Source organism: Elgaria multicarinata, chromosome 4, assembly GCF_023053635.1.
Source record: "Elgaria multicarinata webbii isolate HBS135686 ecotype San Diego chromosome 4, rElgMul1.1.pri, whole genome shotgun sequence".
NCBI lineage: Eukaryota > Metazoa > Chordata > Lepidosauria > Squamata > Anguidae > Elgaria > Elgaria multicarinata.
This window is the reverse complement of record NC_086174.1, coordinates 2,969,193-2,988,919: the sequence shown is the minus strand read 5'-3', so window position 1 is coordinate 2,988,919 and position 19,727 is coordinate 2,969,193. Positions and strand designations below refer to the sequence as shown.

The following is a 19,727-nucleotide window of genomic DNA, read 5'->3' as shown; positions in this document are numbered from 1 at the left end:
TTCCCCAGGTAATAATGAATGGGGCAAAGATGGCCCTGCTTCCTAGGTCAAGAATCAATATAGACATACAGAAAGGCCTTTATCAGGCTCACTGAACAGGAATTTGGAGAGCAGGGATAAGTTCTACAAGGATTTGGGGCAACATATTTTAAAAAATAGACTTTTGTTATTCTGCAAGGGCTCAACCAGCTTCAGGTAAGGGGGGAGGAAGTTCTCAATCTGGGCGAATGCCAAGAGATACAGATCAAAGCCAGCTAGGAAGGCATTGACACTCTTTATGGCTTTGTGCCCTCCTGACATTAATTGAGCACCTCACGAATAAGAGCAAACAACAAATCTATCTTTTTACATGAATTGGAACTCCTTATGGAACTCATTTATTTAATTTAATCAATTTATAGACCGTTTTGTCTGTATCTGAAAGGACACCTCGAAGCGGGTTCAAAATATAGCAATCCAAAACACAAAACGTCCACGCAGTTAAAACATTTGAGAACCGAAAATACAAAGCATCTCAGTTAAAAACATTTCAGAACAACTGACACGGGCAATCATAGAATCATAGAATAGCAGAGTTGGAAGGGGCCTCCAAGGCCATCAAGTCCAACCCGCTGCTCAATGCAGGAATCCACCCTAAAGCATCCCTGACAGATGGTTGTCTAGCTGCCTCTTGAAGGCCTCGAGTGTGGGAGAGCCCACCACCTCACCAGGCAACTGATTCCATTGTCATACTGCTCTAACCGTCAGGAAGTTTTTCCTGATGTCCAGCTGGAATCTGGCTGCCTTTAACTCGAGCCATTATTCCGCGGAGGGCTTCCACTCTGTATACCAATGAAATTGCCTTTACCCTGCGCTGGATGCAAAGAATGTGCCATTGTTGTTGTTTAAATCCCCCCTTTCAAAAGTCGGATTCCGCAGCTTCTATGCAGCCCTTGAAAAGTGCTTATTTACCCGGAATTCATTTTGGCAAGTTTCACAGCAATTAGCATCACCGTTTTTTAATTAGGTTTGTGCATTACGTCCTGCCATTACAGACAGCGCACAGCTGGGATCGGGTCTATGTCTCTGCTTGTAGACTCCCCTCCCCCACTTTTCTCTATCCACCCCCACAAGAACCCCACGGAGAATTGCCAGAAAAGATCATTAAGCGGGAAGAGACAGAAGAACGTCTGCGGAAACCCTCTTCGCCACCTGATCCCTGATGCAGAGACATATCAGTCTGGAGTCCCAAGCAGCAAGACACAGACGCTGGTCTGCAGCCAGCACACTGCAGAGAGCACACAGCACTGTGGTGTTTTTTTTAATTTTTAACCAGCCTGGAAGGATAATGAAACCATTTCCCCTATTTCTGATGTGTAGGTGACAAGTGTCGTTGTTTACACAGCCAAAATGTCACCATCCACCCACAAAACAGGGAGATACCAGTGGGCTTGGGGGAACCCCAGGAGCTGCAGAACTACCAAACAAAAAAACTAGTACAAACACCCTAACGGAGAAAAGTCAGCGACCACCCACCACTGGCAATGAACCAATGAAGTCTGAGCATGCTCAGTTGCCATGGTAAGCTGACCATGGGGTGTTTTTGGGGGGGGGGGAGGGAGAATGACAGGAAACCAGAGGAAGGAGTAATAGTAATAGAGTGGCTGATGGAAACCTGAACAGAAGTACCTCACGCTGCAACATTTTGTTGCTGGTTCTGCTTCTTATCCCTATTGCAATGAAAAAAAGCCAGAACTGACAAGCTTTGCCTATCAAACTTTAAGAGGCGAAAGAGAAAGACATACAAGCAGGCCTGGATTTGCACAAAGTGCTGATGAGGCGATCAACCTGGATCTGAATTGTACCATTTCAGACAGCCCCATACGACCGAATACTCCCTTGTTGGAAAAAGATTCCCTGCATCCAGAAATCTAGCATGTCAGGAAGGCACATAGCCTTGAACACTTCTTCTCCCGGGGATTCCCCACATATAGAAAACTAGCATATCAGAAACAAGGAGCGAAGCCAAGCCTTCATAGAATCATAGAATAGCAGAGTTGGAAGGGGCCTACAAGGCCATTGAGTCCAACCCCCTGCTCAATGCAGGAATCCACCCTAAAGCATCCCTGACAGGTGGTTGTCCAGCTGCCTCTTGAAGGCCTCTAGTGTGAGAGAGCCCACAACCTCCCTAGGTAACTGATTCCATTGTTGTACTGCTCTAACAGTCAGGAAGTTTTTCCTGATGTCCAGCTGGAATCTGGCTTCCTTTAACTTGAGCCCGTTATTCCGTGTCCTGCACTCTGGGAGGATCGAGAAGAGATCCTGGCCCTCCTCTGGGTGACAACCTTTTAAGTATTTGATGAGTGCTCTCATGTCTCCCCTCAATCTTCTCTTCTCCAGGCTAAACATGCCCAGTTCTTTCAGTCTCTCTTCATAGGGCTTTGTTTCCAGGCCCCTGATCATCCTGGTTGCCCTCCTCTGAACCCGCTCCAGCTTGTCTGCGTCCTTCTTGAATTGTGGAGCCCAGAACTGGACGCAATACTCTAGATGAGGCCTAACCAGGGCCGAATAGAGAGGAACCAGTACCTCCCGTGATTTGGAAGCTATACTTCTATTAACGCAACGAAAATAGCATTTGCCTTTCTTGCAGCCCTATCGCACTGTTGGCTCATATTCAGCTTGCTATCTTCTTGACATGCTAGTTTTCTGTATGCAGGGACTCTCTTTCACCTGCCCTACAGAGTCGCATTCAATCATGCCCACAGTCTAAAATGAGAGAGGCCAAAAACAAGTTTATTAATGCATTCCTATCCCGTCCTTTCGGTTGCAATGAAACTCCCAGGGCGGCTTGCCACATAAAACATCAAGCAGCACAAGAAATGGCAGCAATATCATAAAAATACAACAATTAAAGAAGTAAGAACAGAAGCAGCCTGAAAGGACAGACCCAGATGCATCTCTAATTTGAACTTAATCAGATCACAACCTACCAGCTGCTTGAGAGAACCAGGCCACCGGAGCGTAAGAGTCAAAAGAGCCCCCCCCAAAGTCCATCAAAGCCCAGACAGTCAGCCAAAAACAGATCACCAGGCCTGGTGCCAGACGTTACCTGGGCTGGACAAATGCCGGGGCCCAGAAACCCCTCCCCCTCCCCGCAAGGAGCACATGGGGGCTTTCCCTGCAGCACCCGTCAGGCCCATACGCTGCTCCAAACGTCCTAGAAACTCAACGCTCATGGAGAACCCACAGGGAGAGGATGGAAGCTCTTGGATTAGGGATGTGGGTTTTCTTGATTTGGGGGCAGCGGACACTGTGAAACCTGCATCTGAATTTTCGCTTGGCATCGCCATTTATTTGCTCATCCTGGTGCCCATCAGATGTGTTGGACTGCAAGTCCCATCGTTCCCAGAGAGCGCAGCCAACAGCATCAGGGAGGTTGCGGGGAAGGCAGCTTTCCAGAGGAACAGCCCAAGACGATGCCCTCAATGGACCAGAAAGGTCTAGCCAAGAAAGAAAGCCGGTACCTGGTTCACAAGACTCAAGGACGTGAGCCGCCTGGCTTCGGTCTCCCCCCGTCTCTTCTTCCGAGGGAGCCTGGTTTTGAGAGACGCTCCATCCTTTGCAGAGAAGCTGCCTCCACCAAAGGCCAGGAACCGGCCCAAACGCCCTTTGCCCTCGTGGATGGGAGGGCCGTGGGTTTAATCATCTCTCCCCACGCGTTTTTAACCAGGAACGGAAGATGGATCAACGGACACTGAAGGGGAAAGGGTTTAGCCAGCTGTCGAAGCCAGCTGTTCGACATTAGCAGCCCTCTAAGTGTAGGGATTTGCCTCCCAGCAGGGCCTTGCCCAGCGATTGGGCTCCTCGCAGGGTCAAAAAAGGACAAAGTGCAATCAGACTAAGTATGTTGCAGGGTTCCAGCCAAACAGACAGAGAGGGAAAAAAAGCCTCGCTGTTATTCAAATCCCTACAGAGACTGGCGAAGGATACCCAGGGCCCATCGGGGCTGGTGGAGACACTCAGCTAAGGACCTGATCTGTTCAAACCTCACAGAATCACAGAATAGCAGAGTTGGAAGGGGCCTACAAGGCCATCGAGTCCAACCCCCTGCTCAAAGCAGGAATCCACCCTAAAGCATCCCTGACAGAGGGTTGTCCACCTGCCTCTTGAAGGCCTCTAGTGCGGGAGAGCCCACAACCTCACCAGGCAACTGATTCCATTGTCGCACTGCTCTAACAGTCAGGAAGTTTTTCCTGATGTCCAGCTGGAATCTGGCTTCCTTTAACTTGAGCCCGTTATTCCGTGTCCTGCACTCTGGGAGGATCGAGAAGAGATCCTGGCCCTCCTCTGTGTGACAACCTTTGAAGTATTTGAAGAGTGCTCTCATGTCTCCCCTCCATCTTCTCTTCTCCAGGCTAAACATGCCCAGTTCTTTCAGTCTCTCTTCACAGGGCTTTGTTTCCAGACCCCTGATCATCCTGCTTGCCCTCCTCTGAACACGCTCCAGCTTGTCTGCGTCCTTCTTGAATTGCGGAGCCCAGAACTGGATGCAATACTCTAGATGAGGCCTAACCAGGGGCGAACAGAGAGGAACCAGTACCTCACGTGATTTGGAAATCACGTTATGGAATGAGCTCCCCAGAGAGGTCCGCCTGGCGCCTACACTGTACTCCTTTCATCGGCAGCTGAAGACCTTTTTATTCTCTCAGTATTTTAACACTTAATTTTAACTTAAATTTAAATTTTACTGCTTTAACTCTGTATTTTAATCTTATATCAATTTTGCTGTGTGGTTTTTATCCTGGTTGTGCTTTTTATACTGTATTTTGTATTTGTGCTTTCAACCTGTTGGTTGTTTTGTTATGGTTTTAATTTTTGTGAACCGCCCAGAGAGCTTCGGCTATTGGGCGGTATAAAAATGTAATAAATAACTAAATAACTAATAAGCCCCTGTCCCATGGCATGGGGAGGGGGAACCCATAACCAATAAATATGGTATAATCCTCTGGCAGTGAGATATGTTAAAATGAGGCGTCAACAAAAGAGCAACGCTCCAACATTTGACAAAATGCAACAAGTCCCTGTCATGGCGCCATCCCCAGATGGACCTGGGAAAAAATCCAGTAAATTATACACCTTTTTGCATACTGCACAGAGAGCTTTGCAATTTGAAAAATATATAGTCATTCACGGACACTGCAGCAATGTGTCATTCAGTGACCGTGGCCATTTGCTGACACAGCACGTCCCATTCAGCCAAGTTCAAATGTTTCACAAGACCACAGTATATTTATTTTTTTACCAGCCAGACTCATCTAGAAGGTTCAGCCTCAGTGCCACATTTGGCCCTCCTGGGTTGCCAAGCAGACCCTCCAGGGGTCCCATGTGGCTGTGCCCCATTCCCTGGCTCTACCTGCTTTCCCCCCAGGCCTCTCTGGCTTGCAGGTCTCCCGGCTTTGGCTCAGCTTCTTTCCCCATTCTAAAAGGTTGAGCTGTCTCACCGTAAGAGACCTGAAAAGCTACAATGTGCTAGAACAGCGGTTCCCAAAGTGGGCGGTACTGCCCCCTTGGGGGCAGTGGGATTGCATAGGGGGCTTTAAGAGGCAAGGGGGCGGCAGGGGGGCACTTGTGGTGGTCTTTTATATAACAGGAGTTTTGGTTACAGAAGGAAATTTCTGATTGCTATCCTGCACTATGGACAGTGGTTCAGAAGCTCCTGGTTGCATTTCCAACATCTTATTTGGTGGAATGTGGTTTTAGTGTGGTCTGCCTACTTCTCTCCAACCAAAGAGATCGACTCCAGATTACTAAACGTGGTGATTTAAGACTCAACGGGCTCAAGTTAAAGGAAGCCAGATTCCAGCTGGACATCAGGAAAAACTTCCGGACTGTTAGAGCAGTACGACAATGGAATCAGTTACCTAGGGAGGTTGTGGGCTCTCCCACCCTAGAGGCCTTCAGCTGGACAACCCTCTGTCAGGGATGCTTAAGGGTGGATTCCTGCACTGAGCAGGGGGTTGGACTCCATGGCCTTAGAGGCCCCTTCCAACTCTACTATTCTATGATTCTATGATTCATGTCAACTGACTTTAAGCCAGACACTGGGAAACTGGTATCACTTCATCAAGCCCATCCATCACATTAAGATTTTACAGAATAGCGAGGTCCTCTACCCTAGTAACTAAATGTGATATCTATTATTCTTGCTAAATGACTATCAGACTTTGAAAAGATGATATCACTGGATCAAGTTCATCAATTATGTTTAATTGAATAAACTAAAAAAAATGTATTTGGATTTTGAATAAATATTCAATTAATTGTTATTGTTTTGAATTTTATTATTATTATCTTCCTTAGTGGGTCATTGAAAACCGCTATTCTGAATAATGTTTTTTATAGTGTAGGGTAGGGGGCACCGGGCATGAGTTTGTGGAACCAAGGGGGCGGTGACCTGAAAAAGTTTGGGAACCACTGTGCTAGAATTTTTGTTGTTGTTTGGCCCCGCCCTGTTTGCATTAGGCCCCACCCAGCACTGGAAGGCGGCCCCTGAGAGTTTCAATTTGGCCCTTGGACTGAAAGAGGTCTCACACCGCTCTCCTAACGGGAGGTGCTGAACGGAGTTCTGTTAATTAGTTTGAATCTGTATTGCTTTCCAAGGCTGTTTTTGCTTCCTGCCCTTTGCTTTGTGGTGGGAGGTTCATTAAAGTCCCAACGTGTTTGAGAAGCAACCTCGGCCTTGCAAGGATTATGTTCTGCAGTTACACAATTTGGTCTGCAAGATCAGATGCCTTGGGAGGGAGGGAGGGAGGGAGGGAGGCGGGGGGACAAAAATCACCCACCCAAAATCACAGTTTCCTCCACCACCTGATATTCATTTCTTAGATTTATATAACGCCCAATAGCCAGAGCTCTCTGGGCAGCTTACGGAGATTAAAAACCATTGAAAATACATTACCCATAGTATATACAAAACCATTTACATACGAACAGGCAGCACACACAGAAAAACACATATTATCTAAAAAATATTTAAACAACCAACAATAAGAAACATCAAAAATCTGGGATGCCAGGATATCCCAGGTTTTAAATCATAACTGTGATACAAGCCAAAATATAGCAGACAAATAAAGAAGCAAAAGAAGAAATGGTATTAATTGCATATCTGTGAATTTCCGATGCATACACTCCCATCGCTACTCCTGAGTAAGCACGGAATGTTCACGAATACTCTAACTTGCGAGGGGGAAGAGTCCATCACATATCACTGCTGGCCATACAGTGCAGCAGCTATGAAGGAAGTAGAGTGTTATTTTGGGCACAGGAAAACCTCCAAAACTGGTCTAAAGCAGGGGTTTCCTGCTGGCCGGAGATGATGGGAGTTGTAGTCCAAAACATCTGCATGGCAACAGGTTGGGAAAGCCTGCCTTAGAACATGCCCTGGAATTCTCTAGTATGCACTAGCTTTCCTTGAAAGAGATTCAGGGACCCTTTGGCAAATAAATCAGTCTGACAATCAGCCTTGCAAATAAGTCCACAAAAGTTACTAGTCAGGGTTGGGTTCTGGCTGAAGAGGGACTGGAGAGCTGCATTTCTACTCTGCTGGGATACAAGGCTAGATGCTGATTTATCTATTTAAAGCATCATTTAAAGCTGATTTAAAGCATTTTACTACACTTTAACCTCACTCTACAGACGAAAACACTCCCAGAGATCCCTCCTCTGCCAGCCCACTCAGTCGCCTGCACGCAATTTAGAGTCGCCTATGGTGACCAGGCACTTATTTCAAATCAAGACGGATGGAAATTATTCTTTGGAAGCAGAGAGATCTTTAGCCCCACTAGACAATAGGAGTGAGGTATGTGATCATGTCTGCATTTATTTATTTATTTATTTATTTATTTATTTATTACATTTCTATACCACCCAATAGCCAGAGCTCTCTGGGCGGTTCACAAAAATCGAAAACATTCAAAGTATAAAACAACAGTATAAAATCATAATATAAAATACAATATAAAAACCAGATAAAATCATCAGCAATGCAAAATTACAAATTGAAACATCAAGTTAAAATTATTTGTATTAATTTTGAAAAAAAAAATCTCCAGCAGGGAACCCAATATAAATTATGACTGCAGTGCAAGGGGGGGAGGGGTTAACCCTTTCCGAACTGCTGTTTTCTCCAACAAACAAAACACCCCTGTCCAAGGCTGCTATTTGCCTTGTTTATGGTGGTGCGAATAGCAGCTTCCCTTCCAGGGCAAATAGCAATAGGAGGGGGGGGGATTTTTATCAGGAAAATGGGTGGGGGGGGGGGAGAGTGTCAAACACTCCTTCCAAACCGTGGTCCCAATCCTGGAGTGCCACCACAGTTGCTTCGTTTTCAAACAATTAAACGGTATGCAAAAGCTATCACACATTTAACGCCTCTTCTCATTTGGCACATTGAAAACCTTTGGCCTTTGCAGGGAAAAGACAGCTCGTGCGTGTTTTGCTGCTGGCAAAGGCAGGTAGATAGAGAAGGGAAGGGACTGAAATGCTGTATTAGAGTTGCCACCTGATTCCCAGTCTTCCTTTTCTGCCTTATTAAATGCAGAGACGTGCAGAAAGGTAAGCAGCAGAAGCTTTTGCTGGCATTGACTCCAGGTGAGGAGAAAAGCTTCTGCAGCCGGCTGCCATGGCTCATGCCACGGGAGCAAAGCCAGTAAACCAAGAAAGCAGGGGATGTGGTCAGCCAACCAAGTCGGGGGGGGGGGGCAACAGAATCTCGAGTGAACGTGGGAGGTTTGGGAGCAAGGGCAAAACCCACGGCAAAAACGAAAGCTCTGCTTGCAAAAGCTGACCTGGACATAGAATCATAGAACAGCAGAGTTGGAAGGGGCCTACAGGGCCATCGAGTCCAACCCCCTGCTCAATGCAGGAATCCACCCTAAAGCATCCCTGACAGATCAGGTATGTTCAGCTGCCTCTTGAAGGCCTCTACTGTGGGAGAGCCCACAACCTCCATAGATCATTGGTTCCATTGTCGTACTGCTCTAACAGTCAGGAAGTTTTTCCTGATGTCCAGCCGGAATCTGGCTTCCTTTAACTTGAGCCCGTTATTCCGTGTCCTGCACTCTGGGAGGATCGAGAAGAGATCCTGGCCCTCCTCTGGGTGACAACCTTTTAAGTATTTGAAGAGTGCGATCATGTCTCCCCTCAGTCTCAGAACTTAGCAGGGAAAACCCAACTTTGTGGGTATTGACATAAGTGAATCCCCACTTCCCCAGCCCCCACCAAAAAAAACTCAGCTTGGCTTTGCAAGCTGCTAGTCCACACTGTCTGGAGCTGGCTTTTGCAAGCCGCCATCACTTGTTAGCTGTTTACATGGTCAGGCTGCAGCATCAATACACAAATTTTGTAGGGGTGGGTTATTGCCTTACTCTCTCACGCAGCCTGTTCTAAACACACACACTCTCTCTCTCCTCTCCTGCATTTGCACTCCCAGCCAGCTGCAGACACCCGTTGGGGTGCAAAGAGCCCGCAATCGTGCAATTTAAAGGGAGCCGATTCAACATGGGATTCTGAGCAAAGGAAGTGACTCATTGCTGGTTGGAGGGGTGGCCCGGGGGGCGGAGGGGGGAGAGAGATGGGAGAAGGAGGAAGAGAAACCAAAACTGTGCCTGATCCGAAAGACCGCAGAGAGTTGCGCAGTGGCTTGCCCCAGAGAGACTGCAAACTCTTGGACAGGGTGTCAACGGAGCTGGTTTATTGGGGTTGGGGGGGCGGAAGGTGCCAGTGGGTTTAGCTGTTTGACGAACCCCACCCCCAGTTTCTCTGCACAGCTCTGGCTGTGAGCCCCCTCTTCGGTCTGGACTCATGGTGGGGAGTCCGGGTGGTTCTTCCTTTTGTGGTCTTTACGAAGCAGAGGAGAGGCCTTCGTGTGTGTGGGGGGGGAGCGGGTTCTCCGAGGAAGGGTCTCCAACACTGCGTTGTGGGGGGGGGCAGAATGGGCTCCCCCCCTTTTCTCACCCTTGCATCAGACTGCGGAGCGGCGCTGGCACAAGGGTTTGCTGCTCAAAAACTGCAGCTCCGTGGGAGAAAAGGCGGCGGTGGCGGGACGCGGGGGCAGCCCTCTTAATTGGGGGCCCCTGGAGATGGGGGGGCGCTCCTTTGGGGAGACTCAGCCATGGCCCTGGGGCGCTTTTGTGTGCAACGCAGAAAAAGCGCTTCGATCGCCGCTCTGTTTACTTCCAGCCGCCTTCCCCAGCCCGGTGCCCGCCAGATGTTCCGGACTACAACTCCCAGCATGCCCGGGCTTTGACACTGGTGGCTGGTGCTGGTGGGATTTGTAGTCCAAAACATCTGGCGGGCCCCGGGTTGGGGGCGACTGAGCTGGGGGGCTGCGGAAGGGGCGAACAGGCGAGCGTCCTCTCCAGCCGCCTTCCGAGTGCCGGACTACCGTTCCCAGCATCCTTCAACGCTGATGGGAGCGGGAGTCCCGAAGTTGGGGGAGGGCCTATTTGGGGAAGCGGGGAGTCGGGCAAGCGGGATTTCTCGGGGTCTCCCCGAAGCTGCGCGGCTGCCTGCAACCCTCCGACGCCGCAAGGGGCCAGTCCCTGGGGAGGTGGGCGCCGATGGGCAGCCCAGGGCGGGGACGGCCGGGCCGACGGGCGCCCTCCCTTACCGTACATGGCTCAGCTGCGCAGCCCGCCCGCGAGGCTCCGGCTCCGGCTCGCTCGTCTTGCCGCCGCCGCCGCCGCGCCTCCGCCGTTCATTCACCCGGGGCGGCGCAGCCCGGAGTGGGCGGAGCCAGCGCCTGGCATGAATGGAGCAAGAGGGCGGCGGGTGCTGCGCATGGGCGGAGGCGGGGCCGGCGGCCTTCGGGCATCATGGAATCGCAGAGCTGGAAGGGGCCGACGAGGCCATCGAGTCCAACCCCCTGCTCAAGGCGGGAATCCACCCTAAAGCGTTACAGAGGGAGAGCCCACAACCTCACCAGGCAACTGATTCCATTGTCGCACTGCTCTAACAGTCAGGAAGTTTTCCCTGATGTCCAGCCGGAATCTGGCTTCCTTTCACTTGAGCCCGTTATTCCGTGTCCTGCACTCTGGGAGGATCGAGAAGAGATCCTGGCCCTCCTCTGGGCGACAACCTTTTAAGTATTTGAAGAGTGCTCTCATGTCTCCCCACAAACTTCTCTTCTCCAGGCTAAACATGCCCAGTTCTTTCAGCCTCTCTTCATAGGGCTTTGTTTCCAGACCCCTGATCATCCTGGTTGCCCTCCTCTGAACATGCTCCAGCTTGTCTGCGTCCTTCTTGAATTGTGGAGCCCAGAACTGGACGCAATACTCTAGATGAGGCCTAACCAGGGCCGAATAGAGAGGGACCAGGACCTCACATGATTTGGAAGCTATACTTCTATTAATGCAGCCCAAAATAGCATTTGCCTTTCTTGCAGCCATATCGCACTGTTGGCTCATCTTCAGCTTGTGATCTACAACAATTCCAAGATCATTCTCGTTTGTAGTATTACTGAGCCAAGTATCCCCTATCTTCTCTAGATCCACCTCTCAGAGGGGGTGTGGCTTCAGAGAGAGAGGGTGATGAGGCTTGACTGCAGCCTTCCCCCACCTGGACTGCAACTCCCATCCTCCACAGCCATGCATGTCACCACATCTGGTGGGCACCAGATTTGGTGGTGGGGAGGCTGGTTTAGAGCAGGAGTGGGCGACACCTGGGACCTTCCAAATGTTTTGGACTACAGCTCCCAGAATCCCTGCCTGCTGGCCATGCTGGCAGAGTTGATGGGAGTGGTAATCCGAAACATCTGGAGGGCCCCAGGTTGCCTGTCCCTGATAAAGTGCGGCATAGTGGTTAGGGTGTTAGGAAGACTCGGGTTCAAATCCCCAAACCTAGGAGGGATGGGACCAGTTGTCCAACTCAAATTGTCAGGTGTTATTCGCATTTAAGGTGCTTGCCTTTTGATCTCATCCCCTCCACCGGCACTGTCAAATGGTAAGAATTACCTCAGCATCAGTCTCAGAGTAGAATCTTTCCTGGACTATCCCAGGTGAGCCATGCATGAATTGGAACTCATGTTTTGTGTTTAATCCTTCATGTAGAAAAGTAGCACATCAAGGAGTAAGGAAGTCCTGTCTCTGAGGGGCCCCTTGCAATATCTGCAAAGTCTTTCGGGCGTGGAAGTGCCCAGGTTCTGCCCTTCTGCACAAGCTGACATAACGTGATCCTAAGCATGTTTACTCAGGAGTCCCACTGACTTCAGAGAGTTTCCTCTCCCAAGTATAGAATTGCAGTCGTAGCCCGCTCTACCTTGCAAGGCTGTTGTGAAGACAAGGTTAGCATTGTAAAACATGTACAGAATGCAATGAACTGACAGGAATGGTGAAATATTGCTCCCAGTATACAGAACTGCTTATGACACACACCTCTTGCGTTATATGCAGCAGAGCTGAAATGGGCAACCGGGATGATCAGGGGTCTGGAAACAAAGCCCTATGAAGAGAGACTGAAAGAACTGGGCATGTTTAGCCTGGAGAAGAGAAGATGGAGGGGAGACATGAGAGCACTCTTCAAATACTTGAAAGCTTGTCACACAGAGGAGGGCCAGGATCTCTTCTCGATCCTCCCAGAGTGCAGGACACAGAATAACGGGCTCAAGTTAAAGGAAGCCAGATTCCAGCTGGAGATCAGGAAAAACTTCCTGACTGTTAGAGCAGTATGACAATGGAATCAATGATCTATGGAGGTTGTGGGCTCTCCCACAGTAGAGGCCTTCAAGAGGCAGCTGAACATACCTGATCTGTCAGGGATGCTTTAAGGTGGATTCCTGCATTGAGCGGGGGGTTGGACTCGATGGCCTTAGAGGGCCCTTCCAACTCTACTATTCTGTGATTCTAAAATTCTATGAAATTTTGCCTCTGCTTGAACTTTGGCACACACACAATATGTGGAATTGGAATTTCAAATCTCATATATATATATATATATATATATATTAAAAAAGTATCCATTTTCACTTCTAAATTTTAACTGAGGGGATTTAAAAAACAAAAAACAAAAATAAACTTAATCCCATGTTTTTCTGGAAATTTTTTTAAGGCAGTCATACTGTTTTTTAAAAATGCTATATTCCTACCTCCCTGCTCCCACCCTGCAAACTCAGATATACAAACATGCAGAATTAGAACTGGGGGGGGGTGACGGGGGATGGGGGGACGGACGCAGTTTAGGAAATTATACATTCTGGCTTTTGCTAATAAATTGGGACAATCGGCTTCGAAATCATTCTTCGTGGAAAAAGAATGATCCCCCCCTCCCCGCTTCTAAGACATCCCTCTAGATACAAGATGCAACATCCTTCTTTTGTGCTGCTGCTTCTCCATGTAAAGGATTGGTGGGGATGAAGGGGGGGCGGTGGGGTGGGAGAGAGGATTTTAAGCAGCAGCTGTGACGTCCGCAACAGCTCCAGTTCTGCCAAAGTCAGAGCGCGGGGAGGGAGGGTCAGCTTGGTTAAGAAACAGCCCTGGCTGATGGGACTGCAACAGCGACAGCTATTTTTGTATCTGCTATTGGAGAACAAGGTCTGTACCGGATGTTTCAAATGCAGCAAAGGACGTCATTGCCCAGGTGGCCAAAAAATGCTAGAACACCGTGTTGGCGGGGACTGCTGGTGACAGAGATAAATGCAGGTTTGGGAAGAGGAAGAAAGAACCACAACTCACACAAAGCGCAGTAAAATCCATAACCTAATAAACCTGCCTCTAGGCTGTACCGGTTCGGACTCTTGTGATGGGATTCACATTATGACATCCATACGGCAAAGAAGAAGTCCCCTTCGCAATGCCAGGAATAAGAGCTCCAGTTTCTCTCCCCCCACCCTGACAAGCTAGCTTTCCAACTGCAGGGAACTTTTCTATCTGTAGCAGGACTTGTGCAGTCTGAAGTGGCATAGCCCACATACAGGCTGGCTATCTCGGTGGGGACGAGGCCTGGGAATTTCAAGTCCGTTCCCAGAATTCCGTCACCCTCTTGTGTGACCAACAACAACCCCAGGGTGGGGTTATGTAAATGAAAAGGAGGGGCTATGAACATATTTGCCCCATAGAAAAGCAATTCCCCCAGTTCCGCCAGTCATATAGAAAAGGTGGTTAATGGGTTAAGCAAACTAGGCGTTGAATGGTTACTGTTCTCTACAAGCACCCAGGAGAGTATTCATTAAAAACAAACAAACAGTGAATTGCAATATCTTCTAGGCTACATCTGCAAGTTCCATCCCAGAATGCATCCATTACGGTACTCCAGGGCCACTTTAGAATCCTTATACTCACCCAATTTCAACATTTTTGCCAGTTTCTCTTGACAATATCTAATTACAGCATATTTTCCTCTCTACATATCAGCCTTTATGACTCTGCTTCCTCACCCTGTGGTTATTGGAATCATAGAATCATAAAATAGTAGAGTTGGAAGGGGCCTAAAAGGCCATCGAGTCCAACCCCCTGCTCAATGCTGGAATCCACCCTAAAGTAGGGTGACCATATGAAAGGGAGGACAGGGCTCCTGTACCTTTAACAGTTGTATTGAAAAGGAATTTTCAGCAGCTGTCATTTGTATATATGGAGAACCTGGTGAAATTTCCTCTCCATCACAACAGTTAAAGCTGCAGGTGCCCTGCCCTCTTTTAAATCTGGTCACTCTAGTATAGCTCCTGCACCTATAACTGTTGTGATATACTGTTGTTGTTGTTGTTTTTAAATGGATACTGTTGTTTTTATACTGCTTTTATGTTTTTTAAAATTTTTGTATACTTTTAATGTTTACTATTTTTAATTGTTGTGAACCGCCCAGAGAGCTTCGGCTGTGGGGCGGTATATAAATGTAATAAAATAAATAAATAAATAAATAGTGATGAAGAGGGAATTTCACCAGGTTCTCCATATATACAAATGACACCTGCTGAAATTCCTTTTTCTATGAAACTGTTAAAGATACAGGAGCCCTGTCCTCCTTTTCATAGGGTCACCCTACCTAAAGCATCCCTGACAGATGGCTGTCCAGCTGCCTCTTGAAGGCCTCTAGTGTGGGAGAGCCCACAACCTCCCTAGGTAACTGGTTCCATTGTTGTACTGCTCTAACAGGAAGTTCTTCCTGATGTCCAGCCGGAATCTGGATTCCTGTAACTTGAGCCCGTTATTCCGTGTCCTGCACTCTGGGAGGATCGAGAAGAGATCCTGGCCCTCCTCTGTGTGACAACCTTTGAAGTATTTGAAGAGTGCTATCATGTCTCCCCTCAATCTTCTCTTCTCCAGGCTAAACATGCCCAGTTCTTTCAGTCTCTCTTCATAGGGCTTTGTTTCCAGACCCCTGATCATCCTGGTTGCCCTCCTCTGAATATGCTCCAGCTTGTATGCGTCCTTCTTGAAGTGTGGTGCCCAGAACTGGATTAGTAGAGTATTGTTCTTATTATTACATTTTAGATTTGCTATCTTTATTCATTTTTATTTGTCTTGTTCGGATGTAAAGCTGAGCCATGCAAAGGCTACATCTCCCAAGCAGGCAGCCCTCTGTCTGGTTGCAGAAATGACCCCTGTGTCTCTTTCACTAGCACTCGAGAACAGTTCCTGGCCCTCCTCTGTGTGACAACCTTTCAAATATTGGAGGAGTGCTATCATGTATCCCCTCAGTCTTCTCTTCTCCAGGCTAAACATACCCAGTTCTTTCAGTCTCTCTTCAGATGGCTTTGTTTCCAGACCCCTCATCATCCTGGTTGCCCTCCTCTGAACACGCTGCAGCTTGTCTGCGTCCTTCTTGAACTGTGGAGCCCAGAACTGGACGCAATACTCTAGATGAGGCCTAACCAGGGCCAAATAGAGAGGAACCAGTACCTCACGTGATTTGGAAGCTATACTTCTATTAATGCAGCCCAAAATAGCATTTGCTCTTTTTGCAGCCCTATCGCACTGGTGGCTCATATTCAGCTTGTGATCTACAACAATTCTAAGATCCTTCTCATTTGTAGTATTGCTGAGCCAAGTGTCCCCCATCTTGTAACTGTGCAATTGGATTCTATTTCCTAGATGTAGAATTTGGCATTTATCCCTATTAAATTTCATTCTGTTGTTTTCATCCCAGCGCTCCAGCCTATCAAGGTCACTTTGAAGTTCGTCACAAAAGAGACAGGAACAATGCAGCATGGAGCCACTTTTATCAACATGGCACCGTGAATCCATCGTCATGGGCACCGGTGACGCAGATGGACGCAATCGATACAATTAGGAACTTAAGCTTGCAGGCAGCCAAAGGGGAGGGAAAAGTCCATGGACCACCTGCCTTCTGCCTGCATGCAGAAGCTTCCAGGTTCAACACTGACATCTCCAGGTAAAGGGATAAGAATCTAAGAAGTGCCCTGATGCCGGATCAGACCAAGGGTCCATCTAGTCCAGCATTCTGTTCACACAGTGGCCAAGCAGCTGATGGTGAGGTTGTGGGCTCTCCCACACTAGAGGCCTTCAGGAGGCAGCTGGACAACCCTCTGTCAGGGATGCTTTGAGGTGGATTCCGGCATTGGGCAGGGGGTTGGACTCGATGGCCTTGTAGGCCCCTTCCAACTCTGCTATTCTATGATTCTATGATTCTATGACCAGGGACCCCCACACAGTGGGGCTGGGGAACGATACATAGAAGGAGCCTGCTGTGATCAACCCAAATGCCGACGGTTCCATTTCTCAAGGTGATGAAGCATCATGGACAGACCTTATCCTTCCTGCTTGGCCCTAGTAGGGGTGGGTGAATCGGTCAATTTCACTTTCTCCCAAATTTAACATCTCACATGGCTTCCCTCCTGAATGTGCAGAACTTTGTAAAGTTTAATAAATTCTTATCAAAAATGAACCCAAATGAAATTCTCGCCCATCTGCACTGGTCAAATTCAAGAAGTACAGCTAGCACCTCTTAAGAGCAGATTGTTTTCTGGCCATTAAAAGGGGCACAGTGGGACCATCTGCCTGAATATTCTCCTGCACAAGCTGAACAAGTTTTGTGCAAGAGCTCAGCAGGGCTGTTGCCTTGAGCAGCTCCCAAGAGCTCCTCGCACAAGAGACAAGAGCTGGACATCAGGAAAAACTTCCTGACTGTTAGAGCAGTACGACAATGGAACCAGTTACCTAGGGAGGTTGTGGGCTCTCCCACACTAGAGGCCTTCAAGAGGCAGCTGGACAACCCTCTGTCAGGGATGCTTTAGAGTGGATTCCTGCACTGAGCAGGGGGTTGGACTCAATGGCCTTGTAGGCCCCTTCCAACTCTGCTATTCTATGATTCTATGATTCTATGACAGTTCAGGTGGATTGGGCTCATGTTAATTAGTGGGAGGTAGTGGTGGTACCCAGGGATGTTGAAGAAATCCGGAATGGATTCAAATGAGTTCAGATTTCTATGAATCTGACCTGCAGATTCTGCACTGGGCCTTTTTTTCTTGAGTCACACAGATTCCACGGACTTGAGAAAGTGTTTTACTTTTAGGGGAGATATGAGCATTAGCACAAATGTGCACCTTTGTGGAAGTGGGACACAATTTTCCCACAACCCTAAAACAATTCCGATTCTGTCAACAAGCAGACAACAGAATGAAAAATGCCTAACAATCTGTAAAACACAGATGGAATGGATTTAATGAAATCTGTACATCCCTAGTGGTTACATTTGCCTTTTCCAAGTTGGGGTCTGAATCATCTTGGGCTAGCCCTGAGGCCAAAGGCCCACGCAACCTAGCCCTCTGCCTCCAACATGGGTCAAAATAGAATAATGCTAACCAGCGCACAACTGCTAAAACATTAAATGTTATCAAAAGAACTGGGGTGGTAAAGCAGACATTTTATATAACTTATCATAGGTGCAGCTGGTCAAGAACTCACCGCTCCTGAACATTTCTGTTTTCTGGCGGGGGATCGAAGTCAATCCTTTTTTGGAGGTCTAAAAAGTTTTTTTGAGAACCGAGGAACAAATTCAACAAATCTTGCTGTTTCCCCACCCATAAACAGTGTCAAGTGGCTTGTGATATTCTGACTCTGACAAAGCAGTTGTGAAACAGGTGAAAGTAGCCGGACGCCTGTAATTCAGTTATCGCTGTATTTGTAAACCATTCATGTTCGGTTATTGTGAACAATTCATTTCGTCTCATAAACGCTTGATTACTGCAAAACAATTTGTTTGTTTTTTGTAAATCATCATTGTATTCTTACGTTTAATATATAATAAGTTATATAAAATGTTTGTTCACCTATGATGTTATATAAAATGTTTGTTCACTTATGATAAGTTATATAATATGTCTGCTTACCACCCCAGTTCTTTTGATAACATTTAATGTTTTAGAATCATAGAAAAGCAGAGTTGGAAGGGGCCTACAAGGCCATCGAGTCCAACCCCCTGCTCAATGCAGGAATCCACCCTAAAGCATCCCTGACAGATTTCTTTTATTTTATTTTATTTATTACATTTTTATACCGCCCAATAGCCGAAGCTCTCTGGGCGGTTCACAAAAATTAAAACCACAATAAAACACCCAACAGGTTAAAACACAATTACGAAATACAGTATAAAAAGCGCAACCAGGATAAAACCACACAGCAAAGTTGATATAAGATTAAAATACAGAGTTAAAACAGTAAAATTTAAATTTAAGTTAAAATTAAGTGTTAAAATACTGAATGAATAAAAAGGTCTTCAGCTGGCGACGAAAGCAGTACAGTGTAGGCGCCAGGCGGACCTCTCTGGGGAGCTCGTTCCACAACAGATGGTTGTCCAGCTGCCTCTTGAAGGCCTCTAGTGTGGGAGAGCCCACAACCTCCCTAGGTAACTGGTTCCATTGTCGTACTGCTCTAACAGTCAGGAAGTTTTTCCTGATGTCCAGCTGGAATCTGGTTTCCTTTAACTTGAGCCCGTTATTCCGTGTCCTGCACTCTGGGAGGATGGAGAAGAGATCCTGGCCCTCCTCTGTGTGACAACCTTTCAAGTATTTGAAGAGTGCTATCATGTCTCCCCTCAACCTTCTCTTCTCCAGGCTAAACAGGCCCAGTTCTTTCAGTCTCTTCATAGGGCTTTGTTTCCAGACCCCTGATCATCCTGGTTTAGCAGTTGCGTGCTGGTTAGCATTATTCTGTTTTGACCCATGTTGGAGGCAGAAGGCTAGGTTGTGTGGGCCTTTGGCCTCAGGGCTGGCCCATGGTGATTCAGACCCCAACTTGGAAAAGGCAAATGTAACCACTCGGGATGTACAGATTTCATTAAATCCATTCCGTCTGTGTTTTGCAGATTGTTAGGCATTTTTCATTCTGTTGTCTGCTTGTTGACAGAATTGGAATTGTTTTAGGGTTGTGGGAAAATTGTGTCCGGTTAGCATTATTCTGTTTTGTCAATTCCAACCTCTGCCTTCTTTATTGTTGTATCCAACACTTGTATCCAGGCCAGATGCTCCATGGGAATCCCATGCGGCTTTTCCTCACATCCCTATCACAGCAACCCACGGTTGCTGGAGTTACCCTCTGTGGATTTGTCTAACCCTTTCCCAATTGCCAGGCCGGTGACCATCACAACATCCTTTGGTAATAAAATCACGACACGTGCCTATTCCGATTTATGCAGATTCCTTGGAACCCAGTTGTCAGGCATGCATTGGTTAAGCGTTTTGGACAACACACTGCTAAGATGTGAAGCACAAGGACGTGTGGAGGAGAGGGCCCCAC

At 47.6% G+C, this 19,727-nt stretch overlaps 1 protein-coding gene across 3 annotated transcripts in view; it reads right to left on the bottom strand.

Annotated features, from left to right (window-relative positions):
* The window catches only part of EFR3B (EFR3 homolog B), a 145,038-nt gene that overhangs the window by 103,951 nt on the left and 21,360 nt on the right, over window positions 1-19,727 (bottom strand). The window contains exon 1 of one of the 3 annotated variants that reach the window (XM_063123734.1): window positions 10,652-10,697. The exons of the other annotated variants lie outside the window; for them this stretch is intronic. Within the exon in view, the coding sequence (XP_062979804.1) occupies window positions 10,652-10,658 (7 nt within the window). The 5' untranslated portion in view covers window positions 10,659-10,697. Of the gene's footprint in view, window positions 1-10,651; window positions 10,698-19,727 lie in introns of those variants that run through there. 3 annotated transcript variants of the gene reach the window in all.